We start from the raw sequence: 24,057 nt of genomic DNA on the forward strand, positions 1-24,057 counted from the left end.
ATATATTAGATATTTTTATATTGTTTCAGGTTCCTGCAGCTCTGTTTATTTTTATTACTTTGATTTTCCATCTTTTTCTCTCTTCTGATTGGATAATAATTATCATTCTATTTTCAAGCTCATGGGTCTTGAGAACATGAACACAACAAAATTATATTACTATAGCTAATTTTTGAAGGATTACGTGAATTGCTGTTTTGTTAAGAGCCGTTGTGTCCATTCTAACTCATAGAGATCCTGTATAGGGTTTCCAAGGCTTTTTAAATATTGTCAGGCACAGAAAGCTTCATCTTTCTCCCTTGGATTGTGAACTCGACATAGTTTAAAGAAACATGCAGTTCTGATTTTCAAAGTTAATTTGTACTAACCAGAGCTGCTCTATTCTAATTGAAATTCAAGGAAATTACTAGTAATGAATATCTACTGTAGGCAAGGAACTATACTGGCACTTTCATGCATTCACTCTATTTAATCCAGATCATAGCCAATTAATATGTATATATTATTGTCCATATTTTACAGATAATGGTACAGAGGAACAAATAAGTAATACATTCTACTACTAGAATGTAAACTCAAGAGCTTAGACTTTAACTTAGGACTCCTAGTATAGTTCTTTCTAACACACCTCTCATTAAAAATAAAAAAGGAGAAAATCATCAAGAATTAGACCTGCCAGCTCACCTGAATTCTTTTTATAACTAGATCAGTATATACATATAGGTACTAGAAGTATGGGGATCTGAGTATTCGTATTACAGCAGAGTTTATTGAGAGGTAGTATAGTATTTGGATCTAAGAATTAAGGATCAAAACAACAGAGGAAACAGAAGCACATACTGTTGAATGATGATGCATGAGAAGATTGTAATGACTGCAATGAAATGATGAGTGTAAAATGGATGTTCTTCCATTTATACTAATACTCAATTCACAATAAAAACTTTAAAAAAATAAGTAAATAAGGATCAGAAGACAGACAAATCTTTTGAATGCTACTTACTCTTTATGTGTCTCTGGCCAATCCATTTAAACTCGCTAAGCCCTCTAAATCCATCTCATTGGGTTTGGGTAAAGATTGGATAGGGTAAATACATGTAATGTATTTAGTACAGTATCTGCCACATGGTAAATACTCAGTGTCCACCATTTTATTCTACAAGCACAACATCCTTGTAAGCAGAAGATGGAAAATTATGACTGAACAACAACACTGTAAGCAACATAAATAACAAATATTAGTACTCCATCCTGTTCAATTTCTATCAAAGTCTGCTAATATTTTCTAATTTTCTAGTTACCTTCTAAAGAAGAAATAGTTTTCACTTAGCTAACCAGGAAGTTGACCATTTAAATCCAGTAGCACCACAGAAGAAAGCCCTGACAATCTATTTCCAGAAGATTACAGTCACTAAACGCCCTAAAGAGAACAGGGCTACTTTGAAAACACATGGGATTATCAAGAGTCAGAATCGACTCAGTGGCAACAGATCTGGTTTGGGCTGGGCTGGTTCAAAAAGAAATTTGGTGATTTTTGGTAACAGGAAACCACTGGAAACAATAGGAATGCATTCACAGGGGATTGTTTAAATAAATTATGGTCAAACTACATGTAGCCAATAAAAGACATCTCTTGACAGACCATTTGACGGCATTGTTGTTGTTGTAAAGTGCCGTTGAGTTGATTCCAACCCATAGCGACCCTGTAAGGGTTTCTGAGGAGCAGCTGGTGAGCTTGAACTGCCAACCCTGCAGTTCAAACGGCTTTGCGGTCTGATGCATTAATCCACAGTGAAATGCTTATTTCCTGTATATAAGTATAACTGTAATTTTATATACATTGCATAGGGGACAAAAAGATTAGAAGGAAATACACCAAAAGGTTAACATGGTCTTTTTATGAATTTTGAGATTACAGATGATTTTTACTTCCCTTATAACTCATTGAATAAAGTTCCAAGTTTTATATAATAAACTAGTATTCTTTTTATAACCGAATATAGTTGCAGGGGAAAAAATTATATAGTTTCATCTATCCATAAAACCCATCAGAGAGAGTCACAGCCCAGATTTCCAATGTTCAGGGCTTTTTTTATGGGCTCCATGGATGTCACAAATGTTTTAAAAAAATATACGTCTAATTATATTTCAGGTTTGTTTAAGTTCAGAAAGAGAAGGTGCCATTGGACATTTTTAAAAGCAAGAAGGGTACCAAAAACATGTAGAAAGGTCTACAAATCAAATTCCAGGTGAGCAGGGAGAAAGTGAACAATCAACCAGTTGTTGTTAAATTAACTAATGTGTGCAGAGTAGAACTGCTCCATAGGGTGTTCAAGTCTGTGACCTTTCGGAAGCAGATCTCTAGGTCTTGCTTCCAAGGTGACTCTGGGTGGGTTAGTCACAACTTATAAAATTCCCCCACCTCAAATTATTAAGCAGTATTTTGTGTGTATCCTACCCATATGCTACTGAGCTGAGAAAGCTTGAATGGAACTTCAAAATCTAAAATGTTAGCCCAGATCGCAACCAAAACGACTTAGTACCTGCCCAAACTCTCCTTTCTCCTACTCCCCTGTAAAAAATGGTACTGGAGTGGAATCGTCTGATCTCCTATGTCTGCAAAGGAAGGAACAAGATTCAAATCCATCAGCCCAAGGCCAGTTTCTATGAGGCAGAGCTCAGACATGGTTCAGCCTCCAACCTTCCTTACCAATTCTGACACCAAGTATGACAATCTTACTTCTCTTCTGGGCTAAATAATTCACTGCATTGGCCAAACCAAAAAAAGACCAGAAATGTCCAAGATACAGTTCTTTGGTCAGGGCAGCCTCTTTCCAGCCTTGTCCCAGGGAAGCCACTCCCTGGGCCCTCCACCCCTTGGCCTCTGCTCAGGAAATGCCACGAAACTCTTTTAGTGTGCCCAAAAGACACTCTACTCTGCTATAGGTCTGAGCCTGAAGGTACTTGGTTCTAGATCTGTGGATCAGCACTGGAGGCACACTACTCCACCAGTCAGGCTCCTGCACAGAGGCACTTGGCTTTTCTCCTTCAGTTCTGTCTCAGGCTGTTGGTGCAAGGATCTCTGCTGCTGCCACTCCCCAGCCCTCACAGCTGCCTCCTGGATGAAAGAGGTTCACCACACAGGGATCTCAGGGCCTAAAGGGTGCACCCTAACCCTGACTGTTCTTTCTTTTTAATAGTAGTGTCATTCCTTTCTCCATCTGAGATGAATCCTTTTACACCCAGTTGCTGTTGTTGTTGTTAGGTGCCATTGAGTCAGTACCTAACGACCCATAGTCAGACCCATAGCGACCCTATGCACAGCAGAACGAAATACTTCCTGATCCTGGGGCAACCTTACAATTGTTGCCACGCTTGAATCCATTGATGCTGCCACTTTCCCAATCCATCTCGCTGGGGGTCTTCCTCTTTTTCACTGACCATCCACCTTACCAAACATGATATCCTTCTCCAGCGACTGGTTCCTCCTGACAATATGTCAGAAGTATAACAGACAAAGTTTGGCCATCTTGGCCTCCAAGAAGCACTCTGGCTGCACTTCTTCCAACACAGATCTGTTGGTTCTTTGGCAGCCCATGGCACTTTCAATATTCTTCTCCAACACGATAACTTAAAAGCACCAATTCTTCTATGATCTTCCTTATTCACTGTCCTGCTTTCACATGCATATGAGGTTACTGTAAACACCATGGCTTGGGTCAGGCACACCTTGGTCCTCAAGCTGACATCTATGCTCTTCAACACTTTAAAAAAGTTTTTTACAGCAGATTTGCCTAATGCAATATGCCCTTTGATTTCTTTTCTTTTTTTTTTTTTTAACATCTTTATTGTGAATTAAGTGAAAGTTAACAGAGCAGATCATCAGTTTTACATTCAACAAATCATATACTTTGTTTCATTACAATGATTATAGTCCCTTCCATGTGCCATCAGTTAACATTATTTTTCTCTATTCATCTTAGCTCTTTAAAAAAAAAAAAAACACTCAGGCATATATAATAATTTAAACCACCAAAGGAAACATTCTTCAAGTCTGCCTCCAGCTCTCAGTCCCTCTCTTTCCATGAATCTAGAGTCCTCAGCTGCTCCCTCTCTCCATGTCCCCAACTCTGCCTTCATCTCTGGTGTCTCTGCTTCTCTAGATAAGGTTCTGCATTCCACTTGTGCTTTTCTCTCTTGATGGTCCTAGGGTCCTCTGTTTCTGGACTGTAAGATTAACTACTCCCCTGTTTTTGTTACAAAGCTTCTACCTTTACAATTGTGACAGTCGCAATTAGTCATGGCAACAATTACTCACTACTGAATCATAAGAATCTTATCCCCATCTCTTTTCACCAGACCCATCTAGACAAGATGAAAACTATTCAGTGGGGTCTCTATCTTCCCCAACACACTCTTAAACTAAACTCCCTCTTGAAACCTTGTAAGCTAGTCACTTTGAGCCTTTATCACCCCCTCATTTTAAGTAGGTCCTTTGATTTCTTGACTGCTGCTTCCATGAGTGTTGATGGTTGTTCTATAAAGAATGAAGTCCTTGATGTCAATCTTTTCTCCGTTGATAAGAATGTTGTTTATTGGTCCAGTAGTGAGAATTTTTGTTTTCTTTACATTGAGATGCAATCCATACTGAAAGCTGTGGTCTTTGATCTTCATTAGTAAGTACTTTAAGTATTTACACCCCGTAGAATGGCAAAAAGGAGCTCTGGTAGCGTAGTGGTTACAAATCAGGCTGCTAACTTCAGGGTCAGCAGTTCAAAACTACCAGCCATTCTGTGGGAGAAAGATGAGGCTTTCTGCTCCTGTAAAGATTTACAGCTTCAGAAACCCTGTACAAGGTCACTATGAGTCGGAACCAACTCCACAGCACATGATAAAAACAACAACAGGATGGCAAAATTTACCAATACTCACATTAGAATTCCAAGTGTTTACCATCACAATTAACCCTGTTAACAAGCACTCACAACTGAATCATATCAACCTATCAGCATCTCCCGCCCATCTTCTGGTACCCAGACCTATCAGAAAATGTGAAAACAGGCCCAATCTGCATAATCCCACCCAGTACTTTGGTGGAAGTTACAAAGTCTATGGCTAGAAGAGTCATATTAAATAATTCAATGTTCCATCACCACCCCCATTGCTCCCCACCCACTTTACCCTCCCAGGCACTTCTAAGGGTCTGTGAACTGACAGTATTTTTCACCATATCTGAGTTCTCAACTCCACCATATCACCCTCTCTTGAATTCTTGGGAATTCTTGGAAGCAATGCTGGCTGAGACTTCTCTTCTCAGACATTGATTATCTCTAATTGGAGACTTTAAATCTGAGCCCTCAAGATTCAAAACAATTGAATTGCACTGTCCTTTAGGGTCCTGAGGACAAAGGAGAACTACTCCATAGGGTTTCTGAGGCTACAAATCTTTACAAAAGCAGAGTGCCTCATCTTTCTCTAGAAGACCGCCTGGTGGGGTCAAACTGCCAAACTTTCAATTAGTAGCACAATGCTTAACCCACTGTGCCACCAGGACTTCTTAACAACTACTCAATGGATACCACTCTTCAAAACAACTACCACTTAACTTAATAGGTACGTGGAATCCCCACCAATTTCTCAGGATTCTAGAAGGATCTACAGTTACTTAATTATCACTACTATTAGTCTAGGGAAGTTAAAAGACTTTGAATGATGATTAATTTATGAACAGCAGACTTAGCTAGGACATGACACACAACAGAGAGACACAGTGGCATCCATTCCAACTGTGGCAGAAATAGTTTACACCTTATAACATAAAATCAAATCCCCTTTGCCTTAAATCTTTAAAAAGGAACAAGGCACTGAAAATAGTTAAATCTGGTTAAGCAGTCAGTTACTGAAATTAAAGAATAGTTCCTGGTCAGCTAGGTCCAAGTATCCAAGTTGGAAAGGTCTTTGGATACCTTCTAGTCTAGTGGTCTTGAGGAACGAGAAGTCTGAGAAGGCTCCCAGGCCCATCTGTACATTGGGGACCTGTTAAAGACACATTTGAAAAAGGGGCTCTATTGAGTCGGAACCGACTCCACGGCACATAACAACAACAACATTGCTTTAAAAAAAAAAAAACTGGTGTGAAGGATAAACAGGTGAAGGGCAGAGCACTTTAATGACAATGAAACGATTGCGCATGATACTGTAATGGTAGACACAGGACAATATGCCTTTGTTAAAATTCAGAGAACTGTACAACACAAAACTAACCAGTTGTCATGGAGTCAATTCTGACTCATGGCAAGTGTGTGCGTCTCAGAGTAGAACCATGCTCCCTAATGTTGTCAGTGGCTGACTTTTCAGAAGTAGATCACCACGTCTTTCTTCCGAGATGCCTCTGGCTAGACTCCAACCTACCTACTTCTCAGTTATGTATCACTATCAGTAAGCATAAGATGTTAATAACAAGAGAAACTATGCAGGGTATGTACATGGGAACTCAAGTTTCTGCAATTTTTTCTGTAAACCTAACACTACTCTAAAAAAAAATGAAGTGTGTTAAAATGGGTGAAAAAAAAAAACACAACAACAACCAAGCTTCAGATCTAACACAGTCATTTTATAGATGAGGAAACAGGCCCAGAGAGGGCCATGAGTCTCCCAGGAGCACACAGCGGGTGTGTCAAAATGACACAAGATAAAGTTACTGTCCATGTCTCCAGGGCCACTCCATAGGGTACTTTCACTTTCTGGTAAACTCTGTAGACATGTATTATGCAATTTTAATATGTGAAAACTACATTAGCATCCAGGTGACCTCTGAAGGCAAAGGACAGAGAGAGATGGGAAAAGACCACAGCATACCTCCCTCTTCTCTCTTCCTTCTCTTCTTCCCTCCTCTACCCTTCCCAACCCCCCATGAAAATATTCCTCTGCCAGGCAATGGCATCATCATTTTCCTCCTCGCTAATTTGAATACTCTTGTGGGAGAGCCAAACAGAAAATGAAAATGATGAATTACTCCTTGTGCAATGTAGAAAAAATGTGGCGTCTGGGATCTCACAGTGACAGAATACCCCTCATGCAGAAAGTGAACATGCCTCTCCCCAAAACACAAAGCAGAAACAAAGGGATTCCGGAGCCCAGAGTGTATTGGGCCAAATGGAAGGTGTGTAAAGAATTTTAAAGGGGCAGATGAAAGCAAATCATCTCTCACCTCCATAGCAGGTAAGTGTTTTATTTCAAAAGGGAAATACAATCGTTTTTCTCACTAAATCACAAAGCAAACTTAGGGGAGAGGGTCGTTTAATAGGTAGAAGGAAAAGTATCTCTTTGATGACCTAAAATATTTACAGATTTTCACTAAAACTCATTTTCCAAACCAGATCTTGGCCTCAATCTCTATACCATATTATACACATGAACAGTCTTACTTGAATTATTATAACCATTATATTCTGTTGTTGTTAAGTGCTGGTTCCGACTCATAGCGACCCTGTATAGGGTTTCCAAGACGCGGCTGATGGGTTTGAATCACTGACTTTGTGTTTAGCATCATTTAGCAGTCCAGTGCATATTCTACAGCTAAAAAATGTTTCCTTTAGAAACTAATGTTAATCCATAAACAGTTTTTGCTTTCCTCTCTTGTATTTCTTAATGTATCAGAACCTTAGCACACATTCTCAATCTTCCTGTTTGCATTCTACAAGTGCGTAGCTATTGGCAGTCTTCCTTTGGGACGCACCGGTCTTAGTTGGGGGTAAAGGAGAGATTGAGCCAGCAGTTACTGGCCAGTCACTGTGTGTCAGGGATAGTGTGAGGTGCTTTGCATGGTGCTGCCCCCTCGGGGTTTCTATCCCAAACAAACAAAATCCCACTGCTGACAAGTGGATTTGCTTATGATGGCCCCATGTGCTATAGGGAAAAACAGCTCCATAGGGATTTCTTACCTTTACAGAAACAGATTGCCAGACCTTTCTTCTGGGTGGGCGCAAACCACCAACCTTTGCGTTCATTGTTGTGTTACATGCCATCAAGTCAGTTTCGACTTTAAATCTTTACAGGAGCAGAAAGCCTCATCTTTCTCCTGAGAAGTGGCTAGCAGGCTCAAACTGGAGACTAGTGTTCTCAGGCTAGTGTTTACTGCATGGAGCCACCGTTCTCCCTTTTGGATTAGTAGCCAAGTGCAAATTGCGTTTGCTACCCAAGGATTTGGGATGTTGTCCACTTTGCCCCTGCTATAGTAACACATCATGGAACTTGCCCTGGGCTAGTAAGTCTGTGAAGTCCCAAGGCTAGTAGAGCTCTCACGAGCTACTATATCAAAATGACAAGAATCTCTCTCTAAAGCTTAGATGTAGGGTATGAGCACTGAGTCTAAGTCAGTGGTGTTGAAACCACACGGGGAGAGAGAGTCAAATAGTGACATAACATGAAGAAAACTGTAACCAGTGTTACATGTAGTCTACAGCATGTAGACTCTGCTAAATAGGGTATGATCTGCTGTGTTACATTTTCACCAAACGGCATATATATTCCTCGCTGCTCCTTTGCATGCTATAGAGTGAAGACATTCCCAACCATCATAGGGCCCAGCCCACTTCTAGAAAACAGTAACTCTCTTGGCTTTTACTCTGAGCTATATCTGATCTACAAAAAAGAAGTTTAGAGACTTCTCTGTCACCATCTTTATTTATTGCCTTTTCTAAGCCCCAAACCTTGCTCTATTACCTTTGTGATTGTTTGCTATTTCTTCTATATGTAACAAAAGCATTTAGAAAAATTAACATCAACATATGCATCACAAAGGTCAAAAGGAATCATGTTCAGTGTTAAATAATAATAAGCACTTGATAAATATTTGCTATGAGCTAAGAATTTTACATGCTCCCCACATCCTGGGGTAACATGGGAGTTCTTTTAAGGCTGTATTTCTCACTGTTAAAGATCCCGGGTGGTGCCATTTGTATTTGACTAACTGGAAGGTTGGTGGTTAAAACCCACCCAGTGGCACCATGGAAGAAAAGCCTGGCTATCTGCCTCCAAAAAGCCCACAGTCAAGAAAATCCTATGGCACACAGTTCTTTATACTCTTTAACACATGAGGTCACCGTGAGTCGGGATCGACTCCATGGCACCATATTTGGTTTAGTTTGTTTTCCCCGCTACATTCTCTGAGCCTATTACTGGGTCCTATACCCAGCTAGCTGTCAAGAGAAATTAGTTCAGCAACTGAAATTTGAAAGAAAGAAAGAAAAAAGAAAAAAAAAAACAATGGAGGGGGAGATAAATACCAACCATATTACACAGATAAAGAAATGAAGGCTTGAAAGTTTCCACGACTTAAAGATACTCATTTAGTAAATGGCAAAACTGGGATTCCAGTCAGAGCCAAAATTTAAGACACTAGGTCAAACCAAGATATTCTATCTTAGGTAATGCAAAATGAACGAGTCATGGGCAACTATGAAGTTTCTGCAAAAACTTCCCATGATGGACACCTATATAACGTGGTCATCCACTTTTCTTTCTAAACATCTCAGCTTCAAAAGATAAATGCTGCTGTTACTGAGAACAGTCAAAAGACTGTGATGTCAACTGTAAAGGTAGAAGTGTTGTAACATAAAGGGAAGTAGTTAATCTTATAGTCCAGGAACACAGGACCTTAGGACCATCAAGGGAGAAAAGCACAAGTCCTTATCCAGAGAAGCCATGATACCAGAGATGGAGGCAGAGATGAGGACATGGACAGAGGGAGCAGGTGGGGACTCTAGACTCATGGAAAGAGAGGGGCTGAGTGCTGGTGGCCAGAAGGCAGACTTGCAGAATGTGCTCTTTGGTTGTTTAAATGATTATATATTCCTGAGTGTTTTGTGTACATCAAAAAAAAAAAAAAGGAATAGAAGCAAATACTGTTGAATGATGATGCATGGAGGCGACTGTAATCACTGCAATAAAATGAAATACCATTGGATGCGTGTAAAACTGATGTTCTCCCATGTAAACTATCACTCAATTCACAATAAAAACTTCTTAAAAAACAACTTTTTTTTTTGCTTTTTCAATTAAAAAAAAAAGACTGTGATGTGGGTTTGGAGGGGGCTCCAGCAGAGTCTCAAGGATGGCTGTGTGCCCTGGAGGAAACCAGGCTCACATACACACATAACATTGGGCCTGACCATCATGTGCTCACTCACTCTCTGAACAGTAAACGTGGTGCATGTTGCTCAACACTGAGAGAAATACAGAGAAGACCCAATCCTCATGAAAATGTCCACAACCCAGAATCCTGGTTTTGCTGTTGTATGCCACTGAGTTGGTTACAACTCTGCAACCATCATAAAAATGACATCATAAAAATCAGTTACAAAATATAAATACAATTTTTTTAAAGAAATTTCAGAACACCAAAAATTAATGTGAACACATCTCTGAAAAATAATGGACAATGACATAATTCAACTCCAGGATCTTGACATGTGAAAGGTTAACTTATTCAGGTGTGGAATTGGAATTTTTTTTTTTTTTGACGGAGAACTTGCCACAATCACCCTTCAGTCATGACTGTTGGAGTCAACAGCTAGAGTTATAGTTTAAGCTTTCACTTAGAAGTAAACATTAAAATGAAGGTTTAACAAAATTCTCTACAATTTTCACTTTTAAAGTACCAAATTGTGCCTATAAAAAAGCTCACGCTAATTATTCCCAAGCAACCAACTTCTTAAAAACCCTTTATTTCACAATTACACTAATACCCCATTAATTTGGGACACTTCGTGGTGTATTTACTCTTTGCTCATTACCTACGTGCGCATTAAGAGTACACCAATGATAACACAATACAGGCATTAATATGTAAAACATCAACAAAAGCCATCTGGAAAGCTAATGAATAATCAAGGGATTTCAAATTAAACTACAGAATTTTCCCTTAGAATCTTTAGGACAACACTGTCAAGTCCAATCTATTCACTTCGCCTCCAGAATCCATTTTTCAAACTTTATGACAGGTCTAATCGCTTCCACCTGTGTCTCTAGCTTGACTCTTGACTGGCATGCTACCAGGCTGAGTGGAAATGGAGACAAAGACCCCTATTAGGCTCCGGCTGTTTCTCTACTGTGAGGTCACTCAGCCATTAAATTAGTTCCAGCCCAATTTTGGTCCTCTCAGGTCCTCTCAGGCCTCAACTTCAGGGAAAGAGGGCTCAGAGCAGAGTGAGGTAGGAGAGAGCAAGATAAGAAGGGAAGAAAAAGGAAAAGAGATGTCTGGACCAACTAGATATGTATGCGTAGGGGTGAAAAACTGAGGTAGGTCCCAAGTTCTGAAATAAAAATACTAAATACTAAAACCGCACTGCTCCTTATAGGCGAGATTGATGAAACTTTGTCTTGTTTTCTTTAGATGCATCATCAGGAAAGGTCAGTTCCTAAAAAGGGATGTCACGTTTGGTAGAGGATGATTGGAAATGAGGGAAACCCTCTAGCAGACAAACAAATACAGTGGCTGTATCGATGGCTCAACCATACGAAGGTGCAGGGTGGGCACTGTTCCATTCTCTTATACACAAAACTGCCACAGGTCAGGGCCGCATCAAATAGCAACGGAAAACAATGTCTTTCCTAAATGATGGTGGCTATCTCCTCTCAGTATGGAGTCCTGGTGTGGCACTGTGGGTTAAAGTGCTGGATTGCAAAGTCATTTGAACCACAGGGTTGGCGGTTCAAGCTCACCCCAGCTGCTCTTCGGGAACCCTATACAGGGTCACTATGGGTCAGAACTGACTCAACGTCACCTAAAAACAACAACAATCTCCCGTCAGTATTATCCCCCACAAAGGCCCTGGTGTCACTGTGGATTAGGCACCAAATCCACCAGCCTTTCTGCGAGAGAAAGAGGAGGCTGTCTGCTTTCATAAGAACTTAAAGTTTCAGTAACCCTATATAGGATTGCTATAAGTCAGAATCAACTCAATGACAGCAGGTTTGGTTGGTTTGTCATACCCCACAGTTTCTTTTAATTAATTAAACAAAAAAGATGATTTATAGGCTTTTATCTTCTTCGCTTTCTTTCACTTTGCTTATACAAATAATTACTCAACTAACTGGAGTTAATTCACAAAATTAGTTAAGCTTCCCAAAGTATTACATACCCCCGTGCCATCCAGTCACTTTCGGCTCATAGCGACCCTGTATAGGGTTTCCACTGTGAATCTTTATGGGAGCAGAAAGCCTCATCACTCTCCTAGAGTGGCGGGTGGATTTGAACTGCCAACCTTGGGGTTACCAGTGCTTATCCTACAGCACCACCAGGGCTCCCTTTTTAAAGGATTGGAGGTTACTTATAAATAAAAGTTTGACTGGATGTAAGACTTCAAATTGGGGGCATTATAGATTGAATTCTGCCCACAAAAAAATATGTTGTAAATCCTAACCCCTATACCTGTAGTTTTGGAAGAAGTCAACCAGAGTGCTCCTTGGAGGCCAGGATGGCTAAGCTTCGTCTCTCCTACTTTGGACATATTGTCCGGAGGAAACAATCGTTGGAGAGGGATGTCATGCTGGGTAGGGTGGAGGGTCAGAGAAAAAGAGGAAGACCCCCAACGAGATGGATCAGGTGGCATCATTGATGGACTCAAGTGTGGCAGCGGTAGTGAGGTTGGCCCAGGATCGGACATTGTTTCGTTCTGCTGTGCATGGGGTCACTATGAGTCGGTTCCGACTCGATGGCACCTGACAACAACAACAATACCTGTAGTTTGGAGTTCTGATATGGCACTGTAGGATAAGCACTGGCCTGCTAATTGCAAGGTCAGCATTTCAAGCCACCAGCCACTCTTTGAAAACCACACAGCATCACTATGAGTCAGAACTGACTCGAGGGTACTTAACAACAACTACATACCTGTAGTTATAATCCCATTTGAGAATGGGATTTCTTTGTTAAATTAATGAAGCTGTGTCAGTGTTGGGTGTGTCCTAAAGTAATCTCTTTTGAGGTATAAAAGAGATTACACACAAGTGAGCAAGCTGAGATGTTGTTGTTGTTGTTGTTGTTATGTGCTGTGGAGTCAGTTCTGACTCATAGCGACCCTGTACAGAGTTTCCGAGGCTGTAAATCTTTACAGGAGCAGAAAGCCTCATCTTTCTCCCACGTAACAGCTGGTAGTTTCGAACTGCTGACCATGAGGTTTGCAGCCCAATTCGTAACCACTGCTCTACCAGAGCTCCTTAAGCTGAGATGGGAGAAGAGAAATGACAAATTTCATGAAGATCCCCGGCAAAAGAATGCTGGGGGCATGGAAAACACGAGGAAGAATGCAGAGTTAAAGGCAACAGAAGTTGTTGTTGCTGTTAAGTGCCGTCTAGTCGATTCCAACCCATAGCAACCCTGTATAGGGTTTCCAAGGAGTAGCTGGTGAGCTTGAATCATCGACCTTGCAGTTCAAACGACTTTGTAGTCTGACACATTAGCCCACAGAGCCACACCAGGACTCTGATATATATATATACTCAAGCAGTAATGGTAATCTATAGGTTTATGCGCTGGACTACAAGGTCAGTTTGAACCGCAGGGGTGGTGGTTCAAGCTCATCAGCTGCTCCTCAGAAACCCTATACAGGGTCTCTATGAATTAGAACCAACTCAATGGCACTAACAACAACAACATAGGTAGTTACGGGAGCTCTGGGGTGGTGCTGTGGGATAAGCACTGGACTGCTCACAGAAAGGTCAGAATTGCTATCCCTGTGCAGAGTTGCTGAGTTGGAACTGACTTGATGGCACTTAACAACAACAATGCAGGTAGATGCATGGATAGACACACAGGCTAAGCAGGTGTGAGAGGAGAAAAGGTTGTACAACTACAAATATATACAGGTTTGACAGACGACGTGTATTAACCTTTGCTGCACACATATCCAGGAATATGAAAGAGCATATATGAATAAAGTTATGAAAACTTCTTAGACATTACCAAACACCTAGAGGAAATTGTTACTGGGTCTGGGAGCTCAAAATCATAGTTTTGGGGAACACCATGGCCAATTGGTTGTTGTTATTAAATGCCATCAAGTCACTTGGTATAACCGTCAAAAAGACAATGTTATACATCCTACTTTGGTGAGAAGCAACTGGGATCTTAAGAGCTCATGAGCTGCCATCTAAGGTGCAACTATTAGTCGCTCTCTTTCTGGAAAAAAGAAGAGTGATGAAAACTGAAGACGCTTGGAAAAAATTAGTCCAATGGACTAATGGACCACATGAACATCAGTCCCCATGACCCTGAGACCAGAAGAACTAGATGGTGCCCAGCTACCACAACCAAATGTCCTGAAAGGGGTCACATCAGAAGGTCCGGGACAGAGTGGGAGAAAATATAGAACAAAACTCAAAATCATAAAAAGACAAGGCTTACTAGTCAGACAGAGATTGAGACTATGGCCTTTGGTCACCCGTCAGGTCTAGAACAGAACTCAACTCCGTTTTCAGCCAAGCAATAGATACGTACACAGTGGGGACAACAGCACTAGTAAGGTACACACACCAGAGAACTATCAAGCATTCAAGATCAAAGTACATTACTTACCCAAGGAGAAAGTTCAGAAGGGTTGGGAAAGGAAGAGGACTGGAAAAAAGAAGCACAGAGAGGAAGTGGGATAAGTGAGGTTACACTGCGGGGACTGCAATCAGTGAGATGAAATGAAGTATATAATTTGCTGAATGTAAAACTGATGATCTGCCCTGTAAACCTTCACTCAATTTACAATAAAATTTTAAATAAATTTATAGGGGGAAAAAAAAATCACCCAGGAACAGCAGCTGAAAAGAGACAAGGATCTTTCTCCCAGGGCCTTATCCTAGATCCATCACTCTGAACTGGAACATCTAGCCTCCTAAACTGTGAGAAAATACATTCTTGTTTGTTAAAGTCACCCAGTTGTGGTATCTCTGTTATGTCAGCCAGCACTGAATAACTAAGACAGGGGACAATCACTGCATCCAAGGAGTTTAGAGTTGAAGGTGTCCAGGAGCACCCCATGTTCCAATGCCCCTGATCTTACATTTGAGCAAAGCAAGGTGCAGAAAGAGACAGTGCCTGGGCGCTCAGCTGGTAGGTAATAAACTCTTCAGTTCCAGCTGAATTCCAGTTCATTTTCCCCAAAAGACCTACGAGCTATACGACATCAGACGTAAAGTCTGTCTGGCACCCAATAACAGCACAAAACAAGACTCATGGGCCAGTACCACCTCTCTGACTGCATCAAGCCATATCTACCATCCCCATGTCTCAGTTCCTGCCTGACCTCCCAGTGCCCAGATCAAAAATGGTGCCCAGCACTTCAGGAACTATAACGCATACTCAGAACTACTGCATAAATGCATCTCAAGGCAAGGTTAACACTGTATCCAGTTGTCTCTCTATTGGCTAACACAGGGCCTGAAATACAGCGGCCTCCATTAATGTTTATTCCATGCATTGAACTCAAACTGAAGCCTAGAAAATCAAGAACGTAAACAACAGTAAAAAATTAAAATAAGCTTATTTAATATATAAACTTGGGAATCCCTGATTAACACAAATGGTTAAAAACTCAACTCCTAGCCAAAAGGTTAGCAGTTCAAACCCACCCAAAGTCACTCTGACAGGCAAGCCTGGTAATCTGCTTCCAAAAAGGCACAGCCTTGAAAACCGTACAAAGCACAGTTCTACTCTGACACGCATGGGGTCACCCGGAGGAGGAGGAATCAATTTGACGGCAGCTAGCTATAACAAACACCAACAACAATCTATAGACTTATTTAAGAATAAGGAAATCTTAGTTATTCTTTACAAATAATAAGTAGCCAACCCTTGGTGCAGCCAGTTTAGGATGTACTAAAATGTTAAGGTAATAAGTAGAAATAAATTTGTGTCCATCTGGCTCATCACACACTATGGTAAATTGAAACACCCACATTGTTTCATTATCTGACATAGACTTGGTGTAAGTCAACCATAAAAGGCATTATAAACCAAATAAAAGGCTATTCCAAAAATATCACAATGACTCAGTTATCCCCAAGCTCAAGTGCGTCTCCACAGTACAGATCCAATCATCACTGCTTGTCACACAGCTAAGCAAAACATACAGTGCTCCCAACAACCACACTGGGGGAGCAGTGGCAATATCTGCAGTAGCCCATACACATCTCCTTGTCTGGACGCCCAACTACCAAGAATTCACTTACACAAACGGAGTCCTGTGTCTGTGGTCGTAGGACAGAACCATTGGATACAGTCAAGTTCACTGGCCCAGACACAGCATTGAAAACACACACCCTTGAGACCCTGTCCAACCAGTTGCGCTAACCTGCCTCACTGGGACAGAGAAAAAACAAAAACTCTGAAGTAATGAAGAAAGCATCACATCCAGAAGATATTATTCTGACAATGGGATGGAAAAGCTACATCACGGTCAGAAAGATATGCCCAAGAAAATGACTGGAACAAGGACAGAATTACCTTTCAAGGCAGAAATGTCACTTTGAGGACTAAGGTATGCCTGACACAGGCTATGGTTTTTTTCAGTCATCCCATACGCAGGAGCAAGTTGGGCATAAGTAAGAAGATTTGAGACATTTAGATTGTGGTACTGGTGAAGAATTTTGAACATGCCATGGACTGTCAAAGAATGAACAAATCAGTCTTAGAAGAAATACAACCAAAGTGCTCCTTAGAAGAGATGATGGTGACACGTCAACTCACTTAGTATGGACACAGCATCAGGAAAGACCAATCTTGACAAAAGGACATCATGTTTGGTCAAGTAGAGGGTCAGCAAATAGAAGGAAATCCCCTTTGAGAAACACTGACACAACAACAGAAAAATTGACTGAAACTTACCAATAATAAGCTAGCACAGGACCAGGCAACATTTCATTCTGTAAAACACAATGGGTCAGAGCCAGCTGATGGCAACTAACAACAACAAGAATCAAACTAGTCAGTGTGACATAGCTAGGTCAGACTACTGGGGAAAACATCACTCACCCAAGAAAAAAGTAAGCACCCAGTCCACAATTTTGAAAATTCAACTTGCTCTGTTTCGTTTGCTGGTCTACTAACATGACTATAAAGCACGAAGACATTATTAGCCTTCAGAAACAGGAACAATTCCACATCTGGTAAATTCTGGTACCCAGCATTCTATTCACTGTGTGATACTAGCAGTTGATTCTGGATCAGTGATGACCCTGAAGCACTGAGAGACAGTTTATTAAATCGGTTGATAGGTGTAAAGCACTTGTAAAAGTAGTGCTCTAGAGTGAAAGCTTCCAATAAATGTTAGCTAGTCCTAGTACTCAAGTCCTCTTGAGTACTTGAAACATTTACTTATGAAGATCAAAGAACACAGCCTTCAGTATGGGTTGCAGCTCAATGTCAGAAAAACAAAAATCCTCACCACTGGACCAATAAACAACATTCTTATCAATGGAGAAAAGATTGAAGTTGTCAAGGACTTCATTCTTCTTGGATCAACTATCAACACTCGCAGAAGCAGCAGTCAAGAGATCAGATGACGTATTGCATTGGGAAAATCTACTGCACAGGAACTTTTTAATGTATTGAAGAGCAGAGATGTCAGTTTGAGGACTAGGGTGCGCCTGACCCAGGCCATTGTGTTTTCAATAGCCTCATATGGATGCGAAAGCTGGACAGTGAATAAGGAAGATTGTAGAAGAATTGATGCCTTTGAGTTGTGGTGTTGGAGGAGAATACTGAAAGTGCCAGGGACTGCCAAAAGAACCAATAGATCTGTTTTGGAAGAAGTGCAGCCAGAATGCTCCTTGGAGGCCAGGATGGCTAAGCTTCGTCTCTCCTACTTTGGACATATTGTCCAGAGGAAACAAGTGTTGGAGAAGGATGTCATGCTGGGTAGGGTGGAGGGTCAGAGAAAAAGAGGAAGACCCCCAACGAGATGGATTGGCCAGGTGACATCATTGATGGACTCAAGTGTGGCAGCAGTAGTGAGGTTGGCCCAGGATCGGACATTGTTTCGTTCTGCTGTGCATGGGGTCACTCTGAGTCGGTTCCGACTCGATGGCACCTGACAACAACAACAAGCACTAGTACTGCAACAATTAAGCACCCAGCTTCTAACCAAACGGTTGGTGGTTCAAACCCACCCAGCAACTCCACAAAAGAAAGGTCTGGTGGTCTCCTTTCACACAAACATAACATTAATAGGATGTGTTTACCTCCAGATAGTATAACCTAGTATAATAGTAGTTTAAGAACACTGTTGGTCTTATTCTTGGAATGCAATAGCCCTATATTTCATAATACAAAATTGTTGTTGTTGTTATGTGCCGTGGAGTCCGTTCCAACTCATAAGCGACCCTGTATAGATAGGGTTTCCGAGGCTGTAAATCTTTATGGGAGCAGAGAACCTCATCTTTCTCCCGCAGGACAGCTGGTAGTTTCGAACTGCTGACTGTGAGATTAGCAGCCCGATTTGTAACCACTATGATACCAGAACTCTTTATAATATGAAATAATAACATATAATTATATCTCAGAGTCCTGTGGGTTAATGTGCTGGACTGCACAGTCGGTTAGAATCACAAGCTAGGCAGTTCAATCTCACCAGTCACTCCTCAGAAACCCCATACAGGGTCGCTATGGGTCAGAACCAACTCGATGGCACTTAACAACAATTATATCTCAGATATTTCTTGTGGACCCTTTGTGAACAATTTTGACTTAACACCAAGGTGATCTCTTCAAGCTCCTTCTCCTCAAAGAGGCTGCAGCCCCCCGGAACCTCTCCCAGGATCACAGAGTCACCTTCTGTGAGGAATTTCATCTTACTGTTCAAAAGGAACCAATGTGAACAGTAGACACATCTATGGTGAGTTGTGGTGGTGGTTGTTGTTGTTGTTACAAAATGCCATCGAGTCAGTTCCGACCCACAGCAATTCTGTATAGGGTTTCCAAGGAGCAACTGGTGAGCTTGTATCACCAACCTTACAGTTCAAAGCGAGTTGGCAAACTGGCACTTTCACCCATGGTGCCACACCAAGACTCCAAGTTGTGGTTGTTGTTGGTGGTGGTTATGTGCCATGGAGTCGGGTCTGACTCATGGCAAACCTTTATAGGGTTTTCAAAGCTGTAAACCTTTATGGGAGCAGAAAGCCTCATCCTCCGGTGGAAATGCTGATAGTTTTGAACTGCTGACCTTGAGGTTAGTAGTCCAACAAGTAACCACCACTACCACAGAGCTCTTTTCCAGGATTTTTGATGTGCATGGGACTGTACCATAAGGTCAACTTGAACCACAAGATCAGTGGTTCAAACCCACCAGCCGTTCCTTGGAAGCCCTAAATGGGGTCGCTACAAAAAAAACCTGACTCGATGGTACTAAACAATAACAATTCGCACTGTTGAGGGTAGCATGGGGCGGAGGGTAGGAATTAATAAGTAAAGTCATTTCTCTCTTTGCACTCTGTAGAGACCAGATAAAAAGAAAAACAAAGAAGGTTCTTAAAAACCCTTGGGAAAGGCTGAATTTTCTTTAATGTTTTATTGTGAATTATGTGATAGTTTATATTGGAGAACATTAGTTTTACATTCACCCTATCGTATATCGTTTCATTGCCATGGTTACAATTCCCTCCATGCATCATCAACCAATCAAAGCCTACCCCCTGGCTGTCAGCACACAGCCCCTCTCCCTCTCTGTGTCTAAAGTCCCCAGCTACTCCATCTCTCCATGTCATCGTCTCTGCCTCCATCTCTGACTTCATGCTTCTCTGGGTAGGGTCCAGCTCTCCGCTCTTTTCCCTTGATGGTCCCAAAGACTTTGAAATATTTTTATCTTTTGTAAAAAATTGAACTTCTAATCCTACAGAGGGGTCTGACTCAAGTAATCTCATGCTCAGCTATACAGCTTCAATGTTGGTCACAAACTTTTACAGACCCAAGTTTTTTTTTAAGACAGAATCTTTATCAAAAAGTTCAAGATTTTAAAAAAGTTACATATGGAAAAAAAAAAAACTTTAACAGTATTCAAGAGCAGAGTTTTACGTGACATTTTTTTTTTCCCAATCGTAATGTGCAGGATACCCAGCCATGTGATCACACACCGGAGCGTCATCTCTCCCCTCCATCCAGGTGTTTGCTGCCCTCTTTGTGATCCACTGCCCATGACAGGCTCAGTGACCAGATTCCAGTATTCCCAGATTGTTCCAACTGAATAGGACCTTTCACAGTTGTCCAAAGAAACAACAGAATAGCTGAAAAATGCCAATATTTTTTATCTGAACTTCACATCCCAAAATATTTTAAGTACCATGTCTGATTTTTTTTCATTTAGAAAATGTAATTATCATAGGTCAACCCTTCAATCAATCACAAATATGGCACCAGACCAAGCAACAGTTCACTCTGTTACACAGAAGGGCAGAGAACTGAACAACAACACCCCTTCAATATGGTATAATAGTCACTGAGTAACAAGGGATTATCATAGGGTTGGTAACATGCAAGTAAAAACTGCTCCCTCTACTGGGAAAGGATGCTTTTCTTCTATACTGGAGATTGGAGAGAGGGGAGGAGGGAGAAGCAGACATAGTAAAGGTAGAAAACACTGAAATGAAAAGTACCTGAGGGCCAAAATTCAGTAAAGAAGACTTTCACACTAATGTTCACATATTCCCCTTCCTACTTCCTCATATTTCCTCATATGCATGTGAAAGCTGGACAGTGAATAAGGAAGACCATAGAAGAACTGATGCTTTTGCATTACAGTGTTGGAGGAGAGTATTGAAAGTGCCATGGGCTCCCAAAAGAACCAAGAGATCCACTTTGGAAGAAGTGCAGCCAGAGTGCGCCTTGGAGTCCAAGATGGCCAAACTTCGTTTCTCATACTTTGGACATATTGTCAGGAAGGACCAGTCACAGGAGAAGGATAATCATGTTTGGTAAGGTGGAGGGTCAGAGAAAAAGAGGAAGACTCCCAACAAGATAGATTGGCCAAGTGGCAGCATCAATGGACTCAAGCATGGCAACAGTAGTGAGGTTGGCCCAGGATCAGGCAGTGTTTTGTTCTGCTGTGCATAAGGTCGCTATGGGTCGGTACCGACTCGATGGCACCTAACAACACTAACTCTATGATAGCCAGTAAAACATTAATATCTTCTCTTTCAAATCAGTACATTACCAAATCCCAGAAGTTACTATTAAAGGAAAGAACAAAATATGTCCATATGTTGAATTACAAATCTGTCCAAATCTAAAGTCCTGAGAGTGAAAACTTCATCTCAGAAATCATGGATCCAACTATTTCTCAGGTTGAGGGAAGAAGCTGTTCTTTTTCATTCCCTCCATAATTCTACCTCTTACACTATCATTAATATAAGACTAGTATATATATATATATATATTATATAAGACTATTCATTGATTCTGATGAATTTGGAAGTTAAAAAATTCATCTGTTTTGATTTTCAACCAGCAATCAAAGTCCATGAAACAGAAGGACTTAAAAAGAAAACTTTCAGAAGTAGTATATACTTTAACATCCAAACAGGACTGCAGAGTGCTTTTAAAATGTATTTGATAGCAGCATAGCTAAGCGGGTTTTCAGAATACAAAGCAGCTTACATGTCATTCAATTTTACTATCCTAACGCCCCTGCAAAATATTGTTAACTAAATGTTCAGTACTGGTTCCATCAACACGTAACTAATATAATAACCTGGTTTTAAGCAATAATGTCACCCAATAAACATTTTGTCCCTTATGTTCATTTTCTAAGGACATTCTGAAGGTCTAGTTAACAGGAAGAGAGGCCCAAAGTACAAAACCAATCCCATTCCTTAAAGACAATTCTTATTAGACCAAAAAACTGAATTTAACTTCTTTTCTGATATTTTAGCTCTTGTAGAACAGGGTTTCTATACCTCGAACTTGCTAGTAGGTTTATTAAAACATAGCGCTCTGTAACTCACTCCCCGCCTCCCACCACTGATTAGAAAGAAGAGTCACTATAACATGTTTCCTCGGATAAGTACAGAAGGTCTGATCAGAACTTACCCATCCAGAAGGCTCATCGTGGTGGGTGTCACTTCAGCAAACAGAATTGTTTTCCCAAGTTGTTCTGTCTGCAGATTCTGCCGATAGATCTCTAAGCTAAAATTTTCTGATGAGAAGACTTCTGAGTCCGTAACAACAGGAATAGAAGATGGGGTTATTTCTATGTCAGATGTGTAGGATGAAACAAACTTAAGGGAGACTTTGCTGGATTTTATTATTCCTTCAGGACTCACATGTTTCCCCAGCCACCGCATAAGAGGATCCTGGGATTCCTGTATCATAAAGGAAAACATGAGAAAAAGTCATAACTTAGCATTCCATTAGATGATGACAGTTTTTCCTTAAAATACCATTTTGGTCATATAAGCCCACAGTCGTCAAGTCTATAGTGACTCATAGAAACCCTATAGGACAGAGTAGAAATGCTCCTTAGGGTTTCCAAGACTATAAATCTTTACGGGAGCAAACAGTTTCATCTTTCTCCCATGGAGCGGTTGGTGGGTTTAAACCACCAACCTTCTGGGGTAACATAAGTACTTCTTAATGGAGTCCTGGTGTGATGCTAATTTAAGGATAAGCACTGGATCATGTGCAGGCAGGCATTCTTGTAGGCTAAGATACTTCAGCAGTAACAAAATGGAACCAAAGTCCCTGTCCTTAAAGGGTTTATACTCGAACAGGGAAGTCAGGAAATAATTAACATTAATAAATAGAGCACAGAGAAAGTTAATGGGGCAAATGGTTAACAGGCTCAGCTGCCAAGCCAAAGGTTGGCGGTCCAACTCCCTACAGAAGCACCTCTGAAGAAAGGCCTGGCAATTCTTTCTAAAACATCAACCACTGAAACCCTATAGAGCACAGTTCTAGTCTGACACATATGGAGTCATCATGAATCCTAATCAACATGACAGTAACTGGTTAAACAGTATTGGGGCAGAGGAGAAAAAAACTAATCCAGGAAGAGAGTTAATCAGTGTTGCAGGTAAGTAATTTCAAATCAAGTAGACAGGAGTTCCTGTGAAGATGATGTTTGAGAAGCGAGCTAAAGGAAAAGGGGTGGGCACTGTAATATAGTTCACAGAACTATGTCATTTATGTTTAATGTAATCTTTAACGTAATAAAGACATTCCAGAGAAGAGCAAGTGCTAAGGATCTGAGGAAACTGCCAGGATGGCAGAGAGACAGGGGAGAACAAAGAACACTGAGGCCAGAGACAGGCAGGGGACAGAGGAGCCCCATATCTGATTGACCCTCCAAGGCCCCAGTGAGGATAGGGCTAACTTTCACTGGAGGCCTGAGGGGTTCTGAGGCAGGAAGAAGAATCACTCCGACTATGGTAAAAGAGTAGCCTCATGGAGAGCAGGGAGGAAGCAGAGAAGCCCAGGGTGAGGTTACCACGTCAGTGGACCATAATGATGGAGACACAGTGAGAAGGGAAGGGACTCTAGATATACGGGAAGTCAAGAAGGAAAGATTTGGTGACAGATCATATTATGGATTGAACTGTAACCTCTCTTCAATATATGTGTGCTAGAGAACTAACCCTTTATCTGTGAATGTAATCCAGTCTAATGGAATACACACTTTCCATCATGCAAACAAATGTACACAGAATCAACACGCTGGGGTCATACTGGTATAGAGTGTGTCTTAACCTAATCATTTTTTGAGTAATATAAAGAACAGCCCTAGACCAAGAAGCAGTTGTTCGAACAGAGCATGGGAACACTGAATGTTTTAAAATTGGGAAAGGTGGGAGACAGGGTTGTATTCTTTCACCATACTTATTCAACCTGAATGCTGAGCAAATAATACAAGAAGCTGGGTTCTATAAAGAAAAATGTGGCATCAGGATTGGAGGAAAACTCATTAACAACCTGCGATATGCAGATGATACAACCTTGCTTACTGAAAGTGAAGAGGACTTGAAACATTTACTGATGAAGATCAAAGAACACAGCCTTCGGTACGGGTTGCATCTCAATGT

At 41.0% G+C, this 24,057-nt stretch overlaps 1 protein-coding gene across 1 annotated transcript in view; it reads right to left on the minus strand.

Moving 5' to 3' along the window:
• The window catches only part of HLCS (holocarboxylase synthetase (biotin-(proprionyl-CoA-carboxylase (ATP-hydrolysing)) ligase)), a 266,102-nt gene that overhangs the window by 189,698 nt on the left and 52,347 nt on the right, over positions 1-24,057 (minus strand). Inside the window, exon 4 of the mRNA XM_006862567.1 lies at positions 22,070-22,341. Coding sequence (XP_006862629.1) covers positions 22,070-22,341 — 272 coding nt within the window. The remainder of the gene's footprint in view (positions 1-22,069; positions 22,342-24,057) is intronic.

The sequence above is a fragment of the Chrysochloris asiatica genome, unplaced genomic scaffold, assembly GCF_000296735.1.
Source record: "Chrysochloris asiatica unplaced genomic scaffold, ChrAsi1.0 scaffold00049, whole genome shotgun sequence".
NCBI classification, from domain to species: domain Eukaryota; kingdom Metazoa; phylum Chordata; class Mammalia; order Afrosoricida; family Chrysochloridae; genus Chrysochloris; species Chrysochloris asiatica.